Here is a 20,970-nt window from a genome sequence, read left to right as displayed (position 1 = left end):
CCCCCAGGCTATAGCTGGAGCCTGCCCTTCCATCACCCAGGAGGGACTGGTGATCGTAACAGCTGTTTGTGTAGGTTGTTTTGTGTCAAGCTTCTCATATACTGTTTAAAAAGCAAGGTAAAGGAGTTACTTGAAACTCTTTAGTCTGGAAGCCATGCTTACAGACTCGTGGTTTCTGTAGTGTTTGAGGAATTCCTGCCTCCCTTAGCCTATTTCTACAAATCTGAAGATAGCCACACATCTGACAGCTATTCATTGCCTATCGCCTGCACAGCGTGCATCCTGACAGTTATAGGCAACCCTTGAGACCAGCAGCCAAGATCCAGGAGCCACTTAACCCAGCACCACACGTGTGCTCTCTTGTGTGGTAGTACGTGTCAATACCAAGATCAGGGGGGACGGCCAAAGCATCTGGAGGCAGAGGAGACTGGGCAGCTGGTGCTTCTGTATTAGGACGGGGAACACAGAAAGCAGAGCAGGACCTTGCAAGGAATTGTGAACTTAAAAGTTAGTGAAAGGGTGCAGGGCATAGGACATAAAACACATATATTGCACTGCCATCAACACAAGATACCTCTGAGGCAACTAAAGGTGTTGTGGCCAAGACACAAAGCCATAGGAAAGCAAGTCTCACTGTAGTTGTTGCTTATGTGTTCACCATTTCATGTGGTGCGTTTAGGTGCAAGGGAATGCATACAACATGACAGACATTTATTGAGCTCAAATCACTTCTGGTGACCTAGGTAATTCTTATGAGGATTTATTGCCCAGGTTAGCTGGAAGATGAATACTGCATCACTATAGGTCCTTAGACAATAAAACCATTCCTTAACGCTGTGCTATCCTATTATGGAGCAAATGATCAAGCACAGGGCTATCAGAGCAGAACAACCTCATACAGTTTTCAGTTAAAAACAAAAACAAAAACCAGGAGCAAAAAGAAAACAGTGCTATCCATAGATCCACTAGAAATTATGGTGGCTGGACCTAATTCACTTCTAATCATGTAATACTCAATAGTTTTGGACTCTTTATCCAGATTCTGCGATTAACCTACATTTTTATTAACAGCAGCAGTTATCACAGCCCTGTTTATATCCCTGATATTTTTGAACCGTCTTTGCTTCCTCCTCCTTCATCCACAGCATCTCCCATATCAACCTTTATATAGGAAATAGCTGAAATTTCAAGTGAGCTGGGTTCCCTCTTCCTTGCCAGTCAAATCACTTTCATCTCACACCCTTTCTAGAGATTAATTCATAAGCAGAGAAACATACTCTTCATACCTACAGAATACACAAATTCCATACACAAATGGAATTCAAATCACCACTAAACTTTACTGTGAGAGGCTATTACAAGCTTTTAGAAGTAAAATTTATTATGCTAGACTAGTGACTACTCCGGCACCAACCTGTCTGCTACAAAACAACCAAGGACATGTAATTGTGCGTTTGAATATAAAATCAAGACTATTCAAATTGTTCATATTTAAACGCATTTCATCTGGTTATCCTTCCTTTATAATTTTAGACAGCTACTGCCACCAACGGTATAATTTCCCCTTGGACTGTATCTGCTTGTGCCAGTGGCAATGGTTACCTGTCACGTACAAGAGTTTACAGATCACTTCATTGCTAAGTGTTTATCCTCACCACTTACTTTTCATTATGCTCTTTTGAAGTCCAAAATAGACCTGGAAGCAGAATTAGACCTACAATTAAAGTAGCATAAGATCTCTCATTGGCTAAAGTGGGAGTAGGATGATAGGAAGTTGTGCTCCTGCCAGTCTTCGTGATTACTGATACAGAAATGCGAATGTCCTAAGACAGTTTCCTTCTCGTGATTAACAAAGGTAGAAAGTCAGCTCTGTACCTGGTTTGTATTCTGTACCTTTCTTGTGATTCTCAGGACAAGAATCTTTTTCCTCTAGGCAGACAGAATGAAGAGTTGGACAATGAAAAGAGACACTGCTCAAGTTCAAACAATAATACCTGCATAATTTCATGAAGAAGCCTGGCTTTTTTCCACTGAAGTTGCTTAGGAAGTAATTGATTGGAATATTACATAGAAATGAAAGCAAAAGAAGAGCAAAACATACTGATTTTTGAGTTATTCCTTATTAAATGGAAGTGAATTTATGCCAGTGTTTCTACAAAGGCAACACTGAAAAGCACTTGAATGCAAGGTTAACTCCATCACCTTAACTTCTGAAAACAAAAACAAAACCAAACAAACAAAAAGCAATTTTCAAATAAGATTACAATACAAAGTCACAGGAATTATAACTATTCACAGATTATCCAGTGCAGCACCCACACTGCCACTTAATGTTGTATGTCTGAGAAATTTCAATGGCTCTGACAATACACTTCTTTCTTTGAACATTTCTGAAGTGTTATACTCTGCACTGCCAAACCTCAGCTAGTGTAAGCCACTACACTTCTTCATTCTATCAGAGCAGACTCTGGCTGTACCTCTGAGGATGCAGATGGATACCTCAGCAGGAACTACTTTAGAAAGATACATTCCACTCTTGGTTTCTGCAACCTGAAAAGCTTGCTTAGTATTATTTACAAGAATTCATAGAAGTATCTTAAACTATAGGACTGCACTGATGTCACAATTGAAAAAAAAAACAGACACAAATAAGAACGTAACTCAGTGTATTATTTAACATAAGAATGAAAATGAATTCAGGCTACTAAAAAAAAATGTATTAAGATTTTCATCCATGAAATATTGGTACTACAATCAATGTAACCATTTAATCAGTCAAGTAGGTCTGTTATAGGCAGGCACAACATTACAGAAGAGGATAGTACAATGCCCAGTTAAGCAAATACAGTCTGAATACCTATTCATCCACTATTTCTGAAAACAGGATTATCAAATATCCAACAGGAAAAAAGATAAACTAATTTAGTTTTTCTTTGGCATACTTATCGTGACAATGAATTAATTACAAAAGTCTTCTATTGCTGCCCGTGCTGTGAAGAAAAAAAATACTGAATGGAAGATTGCATGTGAGAAATCACTTTTAGGACACAGGCGATCTGGCTAACGTATCAGAACTGGTGACAAAAGACAGTTCAGCTGCCAATGCTTCACAAGGCAGACAATGATTACACTGTTTTATACTGCACTTCTGTTGAAGGTGTAAAAAAAATTACAGTAAATTTATGCACAGTACATACATATCACACACTTATATAAATACCCATGCCGAGGCTGGACTTTAGGAAGTTGCTTTATCCATAAGAAAGCTAGTATCAGACCTCCCAACATCCATTCGATACACATTGCACTTTGCATCCAGTAATATGCTCATTTCTGTACCTCTCTTAAAAATAGATTTAAAACAGAAGCAAAGAATAATATTGAATCTTTCCATAAACTTTGTTTTCTTATTTACATTGTAATATTCCATTATACATAAAGACTGCATTACGATACATTATCTTCATATAGCATTTTGTAATAGATACAGCTTGAAGCTATTAACATCTTAGTTTGGAAACAGATATATGACTTATAAGATTATTTAAAACAATTCTAGCCTTAGTTTTGCTCTAGTCTGTTTCACTGAAACCATTCTTTGACAAAAAAATTCCTCCTTATTGGGGAGGAAAAAGACAACCCATGTTTAAACCACCACTGGATTTCCTTAAACCACTGAGAAACTTTGAAACCATAATCATTTTTGCATATTTATATATCCACTTCAAAGGCCTGTTACTTTTAAATTTAGAACATGAATGACAATTGTGACCACATCTTTAAATTATTATTTCATTTTAACTTTCAGATATTTTTCAAACGTAAAACAATGAAAATGTAATCATTAATCATATATAATCTTTGTGCAACTGGGAAGAGGTCCTGTTTTATTAGGGGAAAAATGAACATGCACACACTCCCGTTCACAGAGTGAGGACATAAACTACAGCAGCACTTGTCTCAAGTTATGGAGCACACGGTGGCAATACGGGGTACAAAGCAAGAGGAGAATTTCCAACATTTGTTAGGACGCAAAAAAAAAACCTTTTTTGTTGAAATGGTCATTCACATTCTTTGCAATGAAGTGAAGAATCAACTGTTCAGCTTTCTGGGCTCTCCAGTCGACAAACTCCTCCTTCTATTGCTACAGACTGTCCTGCCACTGCTCCAGGAGGAAGTCTTGAAATGTGAGTCTGTGGAAAAGTCAAGAGACGGTTATCAAATATGAGAGGCAAAATTATGCAGGACACAGAGCAAGCTTGCGAGTATGGAACAATTCACCTTTTCAATGACTGGAGTCTGAAGGACAAAGGACAAAGAAACTAGAAAAGCTGCAAAAAAAACTTGGAGTCTTTTGTATTTTGTTTGTGTTAACGTTTAACACATGAAGAGAATGACCAAGACAGATGCGTAGAAAAGGTAAACTGAATGAGTCAGTTCACTGGGAATACAAGGAAGAATTATTCAGCATGAGAACAAAAGAAAAATTACTGTGAAATTCCATGTTTTTTAGCCTACCCCTTAGGAAGATTCAAAGGAAATTAGTACTGCATACAGAAGAGAAGTATGCTTTACAGAAATTCTAGAAAAAAAAATATTTGTCACAGATAAAACTCACATTTCACAGCACATGGCAACTGCAATGGTGAAAAAAAAGAAGTACCCAAAGACCAATTGTGCTTCGGTCAACAGACATCTTTTCCATGGAGAAAAATTGCTAACATTTCCATATGCACTGTTAATTTTGAGCTACAGCACAGCCATTTTCAGATATACTCGTTACTTTAATACAGGCCAAGGGCTAAATCAACGTTTAATCAAAGCAGCAAAAAGACTCAGAAACATGTTACTACTAACTTTGTTGTGTCCAGGTTTCAGAGCTGCTGAATGAGATCTGGTAAAACATTAAAAAGAGTCTTGGAGAAACTAAAAAATGCAGCAGGGCTGAAAACAGCATTTCCCTGGGATTGAGGCAGAAAGTGACACCAGCTCAAGCTATGCTCCAGCCATTCCTCTCACTGAAGCAGGAACAGAAGTTATGCATTTCATCAAGTGATTCGTTAATGCCCCAACAACATGATGCTTAAGCAATTATTAAATCAGGAACAAGAAATGACTCCAACAATGATATAAAGCTCACAACAGTGAAGTTACTTGTTTGAGAAATTACAGCTTTCTCTAAGCACAGCAACTACATATTTCAGTTTTTGTATGCATGTTATTCCATTCAAAAGATTTAAGTGCTGAAAAACATAACATGCAATGAGGCAATGGGCTGCTAAGGGGGTTGGACTAAACGATCTTCAAGGACCCACTTCCAACCCAAACCATTCTATGATGCAGTGATGTAGAAGTCCCACAGGTGTAACTTGCATCAATTGAAAGGTAAGTTATTTGATGCTGTAGCCACAATTCACTGCATCCCAGAGAGGTTTTGTATCTTAGATACAGCTTCTTTTGATTCCCTTCTTAATAAGGGTATCCTAGTTTCTGCTCTTAGGTGGTTGTGTTTTCAGTTAAATTACAGAACAACATTTAATTTAAAACATTTAAAGGCTTTCATTTTACTGCTAAACTTTGATCTTTGGGCTTCGTGCTTGACATATGAACATCTTCCTACTTTCAGAAAAATTTTGGCTATGACCATTATTTACGATTTCAAGAAAAAAAGATCCTTTCAAACCCCTTAGCTTCTCTTAAATGTAACTGACAACTTGGAAGGAAAGGAAGGAAGGCAAGAGAAAGGCAAGGGAAAGGCAAGGGAAAGGCAAGGGAGGAAAACAAATGGAAGAAGGATATTTTTGATTTTTTAAGACCAAAGGACTTAAGACATTTTTCCAGGCCTGTGAAAATTTCTGAACAAAACATGGGATAGGATGGCAGTGTAAAAGCAGCACTGTTCATGGAGCACCATAGCAATCTTTCCTCAATGGACAAATGCCACTGATTATTCAGTGAGATTCTGCAATCAAAGCAAACCTGTGGTGCTGTCTAAATCCAGCATCATTTTTAAGTGAGATTGCCTACACTGTGATCTATCAGAATTATTAGCAGACCACAGCACTGGGACAATAAAAAGCATAGAGGCATAAAGACAACATCAAGAGGCACACGGGAGAGAAATCACTACCAAAACAGAAAAATATCAGCACTACTGTGATTATCATAAATCCTGTAATTACTTTGCTCCATTATACCTGCAACAAACCTTACTTTGTGTAAATTAGCTTTCTCACCAAAATTATGAATTCTTTTTTTGCATAGGCTTGACTTAACCCACAGTCCAAAGTTAAATGCCTAGTAAACAACTCACTAGAAATGTGAGACTTCATTCAAACCACAGATCAGGCAATTATTAAAAGTTAGGTATGAACATCCCACTAAGATCTTGAACAAGGAAGGAAAAAAAGGAGAGGAAACATAGATACCTAATGTCTATCAATATATTATCAAGTACCTACATTTAAATAAACGTCCAAAGCATGTTTCCTATACAAAAATATATTTTGTGTAAAAGGAAAAATGAATAAAATAAAAAAAAACCAACACTGTACAGTAGCATATGAACACTTCCATTTACAGAAACATCCAAACCACATAACAGTCTTTCTTAAAGCCTTTAATTACATGCTGTTTATTTGCATACTTTGTATGACAGAGCAAACACAGATACTATTTTACTCTGACTTTTTACTTTCACTGGTGTCTGTCTTATGTAGAACAAAATCCACACAGATAGGACATGATAGAATTTAAAATTCGATAATTAATTAGTATCAAAGGATAAAATTGACATGTCAAGACAACTTCATATAAAATTCCAAGTGCATTCTTACAATTATATCTCCTTTGTTCCTAGCCATAAGAATGAACTCGAGTAAATAAAAATAAACATCAAAGAACACTGAAGACATTTAAAATGCAACCACAGAACTTATTTATAACGTTTGTTACATTTCTATACCCCTAACATCACATTTTACATTAAGTCCACATTGCACAATGGATTAGACTGAAAATTTAACAAAAAAAGATTATAAAACAGCAATGAAAAAACAAAAAAGAGAAACACTGGAAAGCTTTTGATTGCATTGGATTAATCCATCAGCTTTACAATCTGAATGAGCCCACATCTGGAAGAAATTGAACAAAAAAAAATTTTTTTTTCAGAATTAGTCCTCCTCTGAGCTTTAAGGAAGCTTCTCCTTGAGGAAACAAGAGTATGCTGAAGAAAGGGAGATCAAGAATGACAAGGCCATCTGCATCTTTGGCTTCATAAACAGAAATTTGACGTGTCTCGATAGGAGAAAGTGAAGTTGGTGAGGGCCTTGCAGAAGCAGTGAAGACAAATGCAAGAATAAGTACTCGCTTTTCATTTTTTTCCCCTCGCCTATATAGCACAACCAAGCTAACCAGATAACAATTCTTGCTGTGTGTGTACATCAGAAAACTAAAGAAAACAAAAGTTAGTCCCTCCTTCCCATCTAACTAAAGCAAAATGGCAGAGCAACTAACTCCCCCAGCCCTGCTTCTTCAGACACTGCCTGCTGGAAGTTACTGTCTCTGGAGTTTCTTTTGATGTACGCTGGAAAGCATCACACTGCCCTTTAAGTCCAAAACTCATCAGTCATCCTGCCTTGGATAAGTGTTAACTGCAACAGGGACAATATATGATTTTATCTTTCCATCAAGAACATTTGATCAAAATTTTAAGTTCACTATATTTTGTACATATATATTTTTAATACTACAAGTTGTGCCAAGACTTACTTTACTTCATGTCTCTCAAAAAGTTTCTGAAACAAACTTGAGGCCAAGTAATATCAAAAACTTTCCTCCTTTGGTTAAAGACCTGGTTTTCTCCTTTTATTCACATCAGTTTGTCACAACAGCTCCATTTTTTTCATTAAAAGCATACATACTGCGTAGAATTAATATAATGCATAAGCCAGAAGACAGACAACTCTGAACAACATTCAGAAAACTGAAGGCAATCAAATCCTGCCAAGAGAACAGAGTACAACTACCAGATGGCAGCACATTCAGTTCTTAAGCAAGTCAAGGGAGTACTTCATGTGTTTAGTTTTCTTATTACATGCTCTGGATGTGCTTTGGATGGAATAATTTAAAAAATAAACTTTTTCCATTCATTACACTACTGAGATGAAATATAATGAAACAGAGACTGAGGACGTCATGTATGAGGCCTAGTCCAAAAGTAATGCCTCATATTTTATTATGTTGGCCCACAACGTCAGAAGTGGATGTTGGTGAGATGGCAGTAGAGGTTGAATCTTCCCACCAATATCCTGTTATGTGTTGTTGCTGTGCGACAGATGGCAGCAGAGGGGCAGTATGACAGAATGGCATCTGACATGGAAACATGAATGAAGAAAAGGTGTGGAACTGAATGAACCATACAGAAAAAATGGCTCCCACTGACATCCACCAGCTTTTGCTGAATGTTTATGGAGAGCAAACATTGAATGTGAGCACAGTGAGACAGTGGGGGGGTGTTTCAGCAGTGATAACAGCAACAGGGGGGACCACTTCTGCTGGTGCAGATTTTCACAAGCATGGCATGAACACTCTACTTCATAGCTGGCAAAAATGCAGAGCTCACAGCAGTGTCTATGCTGAAAAATAGTGTCCAGTAGCTGAGCATTTCCTCTACTAAATAGTGCTACTAAGCTCTCTCTGTATCTGTTGCACTTTCCAGAGAAATATATAGGAGGCATTACTTTCAGAGCAACCTACATAATTAAATCACTTTCTATCACTTTACTCCTTAAACAAAAGGAATAACAAAGCCATATATTGTTCAGAAACTCAGAATCACTCGTAGGTCTACACACGGATTGTTTCTAACAGATTTCCAAGCTCAAATTCATTCCATGGGTCAAATGTATTATTTCACACAATTTGTGCATCCATAAACTTCAGTATGATGCTTTAGTAAACAATGGCACTTTAACAAAGTTGACAACTAAAGCATTTTAACCTCTTTACACGATTCATATACATATTTTATCTAAAGCCATGTACCAATCAGTCATCTAATCAGCTCCCAGCTATTGTAGAGGTATTCTGAAATACTGTCATATAGTTTAAAATGCAGTTTTTACTGATCTGAATTGCAGGAGCTAAGTCAGATCATTATATTTGTATTTGCATACCTAGATATATAAAATCATCTACTTTGCTCCATTCTAAGATATGACAGATGAAGCCTGTAGTTTCCATGATGGTCTACAAGCCTCATATTTTAAATGGTACCTCAGCACTGAAAGTTACTTCCAACAAGTATAAATACCTTATTTTTAAGGGAAAACATGATGTACTGTTGTAGAGTGTTTCTGTGAAGAGTTATTTTCAAGTAAGAATCTCTGAATTATCCCCCTGTCTCCAGACAAGAGTGAAGATTAAAGGAAAAAAAAGAAGTATCACAGTGACATATACTTTTCCTCTCTCATGAAGTTAAAAGACTGTCTCTGTAGTCTGAAATGAATGACTAAATTTTTTTAATTAGTTTTTCTGTTAACTAACCAGTCTTGTTATTTTTTTCCACTAATTTTCAAATTAGAATTTGGATTTTTCCTATGTATTTCTTCACCCAGTGAGCACTGGTTGGCTGCCTTCCTCCATAAAAAGGGCTCTCACAAACCTTTGATTCATAAACTAAAATACAGATGCTCATTATCAGAAGACACAACAACTAGCACTACAATCAGTGTTTATGTCATATGTATTCCTTTAAACATAGAGGAAAATAATTCTGCTAATCTTTACAGAGTTAATGAATTTAAGTAAATCTGATTATAACACGTAATCTCAACAGGAAGAGTGAACTGGAAATGATCTCTCTGTCCACTATGTTTCTTCACATTGAAACATGTGAAATTAGCTGTCAACGTTTATTTTGCACATTGCAACCACAACATTTGGTGTACACAGCAGTTGTTGCTGATGGGTGTTTTCAAAGACAGCAACATACAACACTCTTCACTACTGTTCCCCTCATCTTGCAAAGCAACTTGAATTTGGTTCATTAGAAAACTGAAAGAATGGCATAGTCTTGAAGTATGAAAACCTGCAATAATATAAAGCTTAGTAATTCATGAACTGAACATGTGCCAGAGATTTAAAATGAAAATGAATCTGAATTACATTCAGTATCATATTTAGATTTTTTAGAAATTAGTTTTATAGATCACCTGGATATTAGAAAAACTAAACTTGATAAAGCTGAATTACAATGATATCTCAAAATTACTGCAGCATTTGTAATAATAGCAAAAGTAAACAGCATTTATACAGAGGTCACAGATTAAAATGTATATCTACTTAGTATGGTTCTTAGCTGATAAATTATTTCAAATATAAATAACACAGGACCAAAACTGCCCATTGTTGGTGTTAAGATTAGATTTTTCACTCAGAGAAGGCACCTGGTCTTAAGACAACAATGAAAACACAGCAAGAAAGTGTTTTCAAGTAAAAATATCATTCACCATCAGCAATTCTAAATTGCTAAAAAAATACAAACATTTCGGGGGTCCAGAAAAATTTAAGTTCTGTGGCACAACCCAACGCCTTTTACTTTGTGTACACAAATGCTGTGAGTTTCAAGCAAGCAAACACCCTGAAGACCCTGACAGAGTTAAAAGGGCTGCTGCTTGATTATGCCAAAAATACAGTGACAAATCAAATGAAGACTGCCTACCACCAACCAGAATCTTCAAGAGATACAGTTTATACATGCACTTACATTGCAGGCATACATTTGCACCGTTACCTGAGACTGAGGAACCTTTTTTCCTTTGCAGCGTCCTCAGTTGGGCTTAGCAGACAAAGAACAAGAAGATACAGAGACTGCAACTCAGAGAACTCCATCAGCTTGTAATTTATCCACAAAGCTCCCTTCCTTCGGTTCTGCATTTACATCTCAAACCACGGTATTGTGAATATAACAAGTAGTCCATTTCAAGGTCTCAAAGGCCTTTCATGCAAAGTGGCACTTAAATTGCCCTAACAAATGCTGCATCAGCCTTCGAGATTTTCAAATATTGCACATCACCCATGGCAGTGTGGACAGATCTCCAGGAAATAACAATGTAGTTATCAGAATATTTTCTCACTGGTGACAATTAAATTGTTCAAGCTCTCAGGATGTAACCTAATCAGCTAAGGAAAATTTCAACTGATTAATTGAAAGCTGCCACAGTATTTTAAAAGAGATCAGAGCTCGGGTAACCTTTTTAGCTGGTACTATGATCTGCTGCTGGATCTACTGTAGATCCATTAAAAATATCTGGAAGGTTATTCTGAAGACTAGAACCTCAGAAAGAGAAGAAGGTTAACAGAATATGAAAGACCTCGAATTTCTATCAAGTAATTCTTGACTCAGCACCACAGAAACAGAAAGGAATACATCTACCCCTCCAATGCATAACAATATTCAAACTTCCAGGCCTTCAATCTAGAAGATAACTGCTGATGCGGCAGTTACTGCTACAAAAGGAGCTAGGTAAGTGCAGAGGAAATACACAGACTATCATTCTCTATCTTGTCTTATGGCCATGGTCAGAAATTTCCGAAGTGGCCTAAAACATTTAACAGTCCCATTTAATAGCTAGAAATAGTTGAGTGTCAGATGATGGGGCAGTTCTATCATTACATAGGTATCAGTGAAAGAACCTGCACAGGAATCTTGAGAGGTCCAGTCATGTTCCTAACAAACAGGCCTAGTGGTGAAATAATGTGCCATGGAATTGCTTCTGGAAGAAAGACTGGGTGGGCAACAGATCATATATGTCCCTTAAGTACACTATAGCTGTGGGCTCCAGCTGGGATAAAGTTGCAGCAACAGGCAGTGCAGGTCAGCTCCAATAAGTGTACTAAAAAGGTTACAATTGTTCAGACAAAACATTTGTTTCCTTCCACATCCAAAATGTGAACACTGGTGCTGAGTGATCATTAAACTGCTAGCGACAAGAGGGATGACAAAACATAAAGAATACAATGATGAACGTAAGGATATGCTTCAAACAGTTACTTCTGCAAACGACGTAAGGACACAAGGGCATAAGAATCTGAAGAAAGTCAGATTTCACTAGGCAGGCGGTGAAGAGGACACTACCAGTTAGTGAAAGTGAAGGAGCTGGAATACTTTCAGCATCAAGAGAGAGCCGAAAGCAAGTAATAGGACACACAATCAGAGATGATTGCGACAGCAAAAAAGGTGTGAACTTAGTTCATCTGGCACGCCTCCACACTATTTTTAAAGAACAAGAACTTTCAAACCAACATCCAACAGAAAACTCATTTTTCCAGGCAGCTGGTTTTCCAAAAAAAGACTGGACATCCTTCCAAAAAGTATGCTTTCAATCAATTATTAGTCACAGTACAAAACTGTTCTACAGCTCTTGCAGCCTCAGCCATTTTACGCATTCAGGCTGGCTAGGGAGCACACACTCGGTGCTGTCTGGAGGTGGCTGGCTGGCTGTGTCATGTCTAATCAGAAGGAAACAAAGCCCCATTGCAAGACCGACTGCTGATCAGTACTTGGAGAGCTCACAATGCTAGGAGCCAGAAGCACCATCAGGTTAGGGTGTACAGTTTCAAGTCTCAAATTCCACTTTCTCACTTTGCTTTGAAGGAATTACTGACGGTTGAATACGTTTCCACCTCTTGAGCACACTAATTTCTGTAGGTCTATGTATGTAGAGAATGGCTGCCTTGTAATAAAGGCTTCTGGTATCTCCACAGCCTTAACACTGGATTCATAACCACCAGCTGGTAGGTACAACGCCCTAGCCTCCAACACAGTAAGAAACGCACTAAGATTATAAAGCAGGACCTCTCTTCTTTAGTAGGCATCCCTCCATATTGTTACAATTCTAATTCCTAGCAATGGATGCAGAATAAAACTTGAGTCCTTGACCAATTAAAGAAATGAAAACGGAAGTTCTTTACCTCCCTAGAAAAACCAGAAAGCAACACGTCGCCGCGCAAGCTGCTGTCTGACGTTTTTGCTATGGTACTCATAAGCAAGTGATACCTTATACTTTTGTTTTTGTACTGTTACTTTTTCATGGCAAGTACTCAAAATTAACTGTACCAAAACAGTCACTCAATTATAGAAAAAAGATTATATATATATTTCTTTAACTTATAATACATTGTGTTCTATTTCAAGCCCAGTTTTCCATCTATAACTTAGCCCTAGTTGTAGCAGAATAAAATTCCAGCTTTTATGACAGAAGACTTTTTTGATCAATAGAAATCAGCAGCAAAAGCATTTGTGGTTTTTCTCTGGAAAGCATTTGTGGCCACAGACTCAAAGGAGGAAGAAAGGGAGGGGGATTAACTCTTCAATGAAGGTCAAAAACATAATTTAAAAGTGAACCAAGAGGAGCAGCTGTGTCTGTCAGCACAATCAAGATTACCAGCTGGAGAATTTACCAGCAGTATGAAAACAATGTGCACCAGATGTCCAATGTTGCAACTGCGTGGAGGAAAACATCTCTGTGCGTGGTACTGTCATGATAGTACTCATTACCAGATAGATTTCATATTTAGCATTTATTTATTAATAAGAGTGACACCACTAGGAAGAAATACCAGCATTTCCCTAGAAACTGCTTTTGAGCCTTCCAGTGTCATCCAGAAGCAGGTATGCACACTGCGATAATTTAACACTGTGCATTCTAGAAATGCTCCTTCTTTCACTGTGAACACAATATAACAACTTTCAAATTTTCTACTGAATACCAGAACATCCACAGCTCAGCTGGCATTAGCTAGTTCAACCTGTTGCGTTAGTTTCACTCAATTCAGATCAAGTTTGAGTTTGGATTCCCTTCCAATAAAATGTAAAATAAATATTAAGATCACAAGTGAGAATACACCCTAATCAACTAGAAATAACTTGGCATATATGGTAAAAGAGAGTACTTCACTAACACCTCTACCAACATTTCCTTTACCATCTTTCTACCTTCTTTCTCCTTCTGGGACATTCTTATACTACAAAAGAAAAAAATAATAATAATAATAATTAAAAAATTATCTTTCACTCCTCAAGTCAGACATCTGCTCCCAACGCTCCAACCAGCAGTTACACCATCTTTTGTGTGTAAAATTATCTGATGTCAATTTTGCTCTTTTGTATGTTTTTTTCTTTCTAGTACTATAATAATTATTTTACTCACATTCTCCATTATAGTTATCACTCCCTAAGCCCCCCAAAAGCCAAACCAAAACAGAGAAAGAGTTGAGTTTTAGAGTCCTCTCCCCCTTTACTGCCTATGACTAAACTTTCCATTCTAGCAAAGACACAAGAAGTACCTATTTCTGGAGGGAGCCAACAAAATCTAGGCCCTCAAATTCTTCCCTCTTCCAGGCTTTAAAATTAATCCTTCTTTACATTCTCATTTCAGAATGCTGCATACCTTTCTTACTCTTATCTGCTGGAATAAAAATGTTGGCTGTCATCTCCTATTCTAATACATGTAAGCATTCCAGTAAATACACAAACTCTGCCATCACTTTAACATCATCAATGAGCCTTCTTTTACACTGCTCTTTTCCCACTTTTGTCACTTCCTTTAACTAGTACTGACTGTTCACTCTCAGCCTTAAATAGTTATGACTGTACATTATAGATGACTGTGGAAATGATTCTGTCTTCACTTGCAGTTTCCTGGTGCTGATTCTCATGGTCCAAACACCTCTCTTACATGCTCTAGTCACCACACAGTAGTACCTGCCTTTTTTCTCCATTCAGTGCCAAATTCCAAAGAAGAGGTGGCTCTCAACCTCCTTGGTTAATCTCTACTGTCTGATGTTAACGATTTTTCCAGTTTCCATAGCTAAACTCAGTTTCAATTTTTTTCATTAAAAAAAAAAAAGGAAATAGTCTGTTCTAGGAACTGGATCTAAAGGTTTTTGTTTTAATATCCTCTCCGTTTTTTCTTAATGGTTCAATTCCTTTATTTGGAGGATGACACGCCCACAAGAAAATACAGTACTATCCAATTGCAGAACTGAATCAGATAAAATTATTCAAATATAAACTGACACAATACATACAGCACTGCAGATCTGTTAATCACTGTTAATTAAAAAAAAAGGGAATCAGAAATGCTCCAGTAATAGATATATTCAATTTGTTCTGCATCCATTACTTTTTCCTTCTCTTCAAGATAAAATTTTTGGATATATTTCACTATATAGATTCTCTTTAACTTCTGCACTCATTCTCACTGTATTATGGCCTATTCTTCGTGGCTTACCTTAGCTTTGCCATCCTGTGCAGACATATATCCTACACACATGCTCTCTGTTGTATGGCTCCACAGAAATTCCACTACAATGAAAAATGCAAGATGTCACAAAAACGCTTTTAAGATGTAATTTAACAAGACAGAATCTTCAGAAACAAGACCGAGTCCAATCACCTTGACCTCTAGCACCAGCTATACACAGCACCAACACTACAATACTGTAGAGTTGCAGCTCATTTAGAACACAATGTTAAAGACCAACAATTTTGAGTTTGTAGTGATAATGGTTTAGAAAACTAAACGCTGGCAATGTGGACAGTTAGTTAATGCATGTTAATTATTCTTCTGTACTTTGAAAGTGGCATGACTTACCAGTCTTTTTAACAGCCCATTACAGCAATCTTTAATTCCCCAATATTAGATATGCACACATAGTCTAAAAAATTCCAATGAGAAGTACGTTTTCATAGGTTTATGTCTCATCTTCTGGAGTTTTATAAGGAAGTCTTACAAAAATAAATAACAAGATGCTTTGAAAAGCTATTTTCATGTATTTTATTATAGACAAGACTTTTGCAAGTATAAAAAGCATGCTTAGATGTTATTAAGAGCTCCATTCATATTCCTTTAATATGACTAACGAAGTTCACAGCATGCTAAGTACTCTTATCCTTTGAAAGGTCTTTTCCTGCACAGCAATTAACCATTAGTAGAACATTAGATTTCTGACAATCCCAGTAGACTTGCAGATTCTGACAGATCTGTAGATGTCATGACAAAAGAAAAGTGAACTTCCTTTAGGTATGTCATCTGCTTTCCTGTAATAGATTCACAACTGATACTGCCAAAGTTCAGCCAAAAATTTTCAGTGACATATATTCAGTGCAGTGTAACAGCGTTTCATGACGCCAATTCTTCCCTAACACCTTGAAGATTAAATGGTCAACGAAGGTACTTTTTGCAGACAAAATCAAATTTATCCTTTAATTTTAAGAAGCTAAGCAACATTCCAGGCCAAATACCCTCCAAATATTTACGTGTCTTTAGTAACTTTAGACACATTCTTTTATGTTTTTAAGATTTGTTTTCCTTCTGCATTGTTCACCAAAGGTACCATACAGTAGTTTGCAATATGATTAGCTATTTATTAAAAGCAATGGAATTACTATAAGAATCCTACATTGCATACATTGCATTTAGTTCTCTGAGGCCATTTCAAACATTTTCCACTATTTAATAAATTTCTTTCTTAAAATTTATTTCAATAGTTCAAAAAGTAAAAAAAATAAATACATCATTCCTGCAATGAGAGGAGACAAATGATTTCATTATTTTGTACATCAAGTTCTTAAGTATTATAAAACTTATCTGCAATTAAAACATAAATAGTACATGTGTTTAATTATATGCTAACATAAAAAGGCAGAAACTCCAACCCCCCCAAAAAATAAGAGATAGCTGTAGAGAAAGCTGTGCTACTTATACAGTAAGCTGAAATATTTACTTCAGAGGAAAGAAAATGGAAAAAAAAACCAACAGTCCTTTCTTACAGTACTCAAGTATGGGGATTTTCTTTATAAAATGTGAAGAAAAATATTGTATCCCCCTTAATAGGAACATGTATTCTTACATCAAAGTAATATATTAAATAGAAAATACTACTCTCACTTCCAAGTGTAAGAAATTGAAGACTGATCTTATTTGTTCTTGTTTAATTAGGCTTGTATTGTCATTCTCAAAACTCCTTTTTAGATGTAGAATTTATGTGGTGGGATTCTTTCCACTAGATTAACAATGACATAATCATGTCGTTATTAAATTTGAAAACTGTAAATCAAACTTGCAACATTCTCTGCATGTTTAGCAACCCCATGTCCTGATTCAGGAGTCAGCATGAGACCATCTTGGCTTTCCAATAATTGAAAGACAATAGTAGAACCACTTAACAGTCTACTTTTTCAAAAAGACAAGCTTTTGACAAGTTCAAGTAATAACTCCAAAAACTGTTACATACAAAATCTACTTCCAAATTTGTTTCCCATTCAAGATTTCAAAAGGCCCTTTGTTGTTCACCCCTACTATCCCAGCAGTATTAAGTGAATGGTAAAGACTCATCTTGCAAGTCTCTGGGTTTTTGCAAAAGCAAAACAAATGTACACAGAACTCTTATGGAAGTTGTGTAGATTAAATGCATAACGTGCATGTCAACCTTGACTGCTGGACCGAGAATCATGAATGCTACTTACTGAATTGAGCAAGATTACATACTGAGATGTGGAGTTTCAGTGGGATAAAAGTAGCTATGAATTCGGACAGAGGTGTCTTTCTAAAGAGTAGCCTATCAATTAAAAAGAAATGACGAGATTCAAGGCTTACCAGGTAAGATGCTAAGACAAGCCTTATACCAACATAGCCAAATCAGGTGATCAAATCTGTCATATCAGATCCTAAAAGATATGACAGCTGTCTCAAAGCTGTAATGCTTCTGACAACTATTCAGGAAGCACTTAGAAAACAAGAGAAAAGGATTAAACTAAAGGTAAAACCTTTTATTCCAGTAGCTGTTCCATAACTCAGCGTGCATTACCCAGGCTCACATGACCGAATAAATATGTAAACACATGGTATGGCTGGGCATATATGAACACACTTGAGAAGCAACACAAGAAACTATATGGTACAAGTGGCATGCCAAAACAAGTCACAGGCTTTGCAGCTTCTGGGTTATATTTCCACCCACCTCTGCTGGTAATCTAACTGAGGTCAGTTTCCTAGCTGTGTCTCTACTATAGATAACTACCTACCAATTTCCTATAGTACACTTGTTCCACTGTAAAACAGTGGATGGATAAGTATTTGTTTTCCTAGGACATATAAGGCTGAAAGGCTCAGAGTTTTTTTAACCAGTCAGCTACTGATGGAGGCAATGCAGTTTTCTCCTCATCTCAAAACAAAGAAGTACTTCTGTTATGTGAGTAGTCAAATAGTGACTGAAGTTTGTCTGAACAGATTTTCCTAGGCAAAAAAAAAAGAATTTCTAACTACAAAACTATTTTCCTTCAGAATTTTAAATCTATTCTCATCATATTCATGTTTTACTCTGAAAAAATAACTTTTTTGATCATATTCTTGACACACAAGCTACTGAGTAGCAGTAAATGAGCATATGCTTTATCCCTAGCTAAAAATATGATTCACTGTTTGCAAAGATATCCTGCCACCCCAAGCAACCATTAATTCTGTGCCATGACTGTGACAGATTCAACTATATTAAGAATTAACAGGTCAGAAAAAGTACTCTTTTCCACAGTTTGCAAGAACAAACAAGGCATATATTACTATTTCACTTTCTAAGGTTCTGTCATCTCAAACAATGTACATTCATTTTTATTACCCTTGTGGCTTTTAAGCAATAGTAAACATTCAGCAACAGGTTTTATTTCATCTTTTACCTTGATTTAGCACCAAACTTCACATAACAATGAGTTAATATTACCTAGTAAAGTAGGTTTCTCCTGGGATAATTCTGGTTCTGCTGAACACCTGCAAGACCGAAGAACTATCACACCTCCAAGTACACCATCTTCATTGGCAAGAAAAGGTGAACCTGGACGAAATTGTTATAAAAAAAATAATTATTTGCATTACAAGTAGTATCTTTAATTAATTAAATTAATTATTTAATTAGTTTATTTAATCTTATCACTAACGATTGAAAAGACTGTCAAGGCCAACCACTGCTTTTACAAAAGCAATTTTAATTTTTCTAATGAGTGACTTTCTACATAGGCTTAATGGTTCATGAAAACTTAGCCTTGCATTATATAAATGGCGAAGATCGAAACAGAAATGCCCATGGGAGCCTTAAAATGAAAGCCTGAATATTCACTATTTAATTCGAAACAGAATAGAAAACACCAGACTCATGAAAGAAAAAAGATCTGAAACTTAAGTCGTGATTAGCTTTGCTCACCACTTTCTAAGCACCTTTACACTCTCTCTTGTCTGTAGATAGAAATAGTGCAACACTCCGAATTATGGAAATATTATATGCCATGAACTTTTTGTGCTGCTGCTACATTTTTCCTGCAGGCAATGCGTATTTGAACATTCCAAACCTGAAACTTAGAATTTAGTCCGGATTCTAGAGTCACAGATTCTCAGCACATTAACATTACAAACACCACCCACACAAGAGGAAAGTGCAGAAGACGGCCAGGCTGTGCCATGAGACACTCCAACCACAGGCTGCTCTGTAAGGCCTAGAGCAAGCCCCTTCCCAACCTGACATTAGAGAATCTGTGTCAACGTTCTCTTTCTGGCAAACCGATCTAAAATAAATCACAATTTTTCACTGTAGCACAGGCAGTTCAAGTGCAAATAGTCTATCTTTTCAAGTAGGATTCAAAACAGTAAGAGGTGCACTTAGCATACCTAGAAACTTAAGTTCAACTGTTGGGTTTTAGAAATCTTCCATTAATTCTAAAGAATACCTCCCAAAGTTGCTCCATTTCTCTAGCTTCACATGCATCTATCCTCTTCAGTTTTTAATTCTCAGTGGCATTATTCATTAATCATCTTTAAAAATGTATTTCTGACAGGAAATTGTAGTCTTTTACTGAACTCAAGGATATTGTATGTGAACCTTCATGATCCCCACCCCTAGCAGACAAAGGCACAAAGAAGGCATCATGACTTTAAAGATACATCAGGGAAGCTGGCTACCTATCAACAACCAGGTGTTCTATAAGACTCTAAATAGTGAGAGTACCAATATATATATGTCTCATATGCTACATTTTTATTACCTCCTTTGGCATCCTTCCAGACTCACAATGCCTGAAATCGGGTACTAACACTTAGGAATTTTTTTTAACTTTTTTTTTTTTTTAAAAAATGTGGAAATACACAGTGCTTCGAAGTAAATGAGTCACGGCATAATGTATCAGTGATCAAAAATGGAAAAAAAACTACACTGAATAAATAAAAATTGGGAATTACACTTGAGTACAAATCAAACCTTGGACCAAAGGAGATATAATAACGAGAAAGAGTTTTGAGCAGAGAAAAAAAAATCATGCCTTAATTTTTAGTTCTTTCTGTACTATAATTAATGTAAAGATGGCCACGTGAAAAAAATAAAGCAAATTTATATATAAAATTTATACATTCATACTTTTATTCATTTTTCCCAATTTAAAGCACTCTGTAGAGAGACATCATCAAACTGCTGCCGCTGATCTTTCATACTGCTTTACAAATACTAGCAAAAAAGTCTAACTTCTCAAGTGTCTTTTCTGTTGTTAATTTAAGATATAAGATATAAAAATATTCTACCAGAAGCTGGAGAAGTTTTAAAGTTAGGTGAACCAAGTCTAAGTATTCTTTTTCTGGTCAGTAATTTGACATGAGATTCCTATAGTTTTAAATAGGAAAACAATGGCATGATTTATGCATGATTTAAAATGTCCTGAACTGCAGAATTAACAAAGTACTTGCACTTGAGCCCAAATAGATCCTGATCACATATTTGCAAAAACAAGACTGTGTTATGCAAACAAAACAAAGAAGATGGGATGCATTATCTCCCTCATACGGTTGGAAACAAAATGCACGACTGCTCCCTCACCCATTCCAAGTGCTTTCACCAGCAATTCCAGCTGAACCATCTCAGTGCAAAACA

General features: G+C 36.4%; 1 protein-coding gene across 3 annotated transcripts in view; it reads right to left on the bottom strand.

Annotated features, from left to right (window-relative positions):
• Window positions 1-2,545: 2,545 nt before the first annotated feature.
• Window positions 2,546-20,970, bottom strand: part of TASP1 (taspase 1) — a 69,479-nt gene continuing 51,054 nt past the window's right edge. For 2 of the 3 annotated variants that reach the window (XM_065739683.1, XM_065739684.1), the window contains exons 13-15: window positions 18,784-18,894; window positions 15,297-15,370; window positions 2,546-4,193 (exon numbers count right to left, since the gene is read on the bottom strand). In XM_065739683.1, coding sequence (XP_065595755.1) covers window positions 4,101-4,193; window positions 15,297-15,370; window positions 18,784-18,894 — 278 coding nt within the window. In that variant the 3' untranslated portion in view covers window positions 2,546-4,100. The remainder of the gene's footprint in view (window positions 4,194-15,296; window positions 15,371-18,783; window positions 18,895-20,970) is intronic. The other variant, XM_065739685.1, reaches the window with a different exon arrangement.

This window comes from Cyrtonyx montezumae, unplaced genomic scaffold (genome assembly GCF_038088225.1).
Source record: "Cyrtonyx montezumae isolate F1298 unplaced genomic scaffold, pur_monq_1.0 scaffold_24, whole genome shotgun sequence".
NCBI classification, from domain to species: Eukaryota; Metazoa; Chordata; class Aves; order Galliformes; family Odontophoridae; genus Cyrtonyx; species Cyrtonyx montezumae.
Note: the sequence above shows the minus strand (reverse complement) of the source record. Positions and strands in the feature narration are given on the sequence as shown.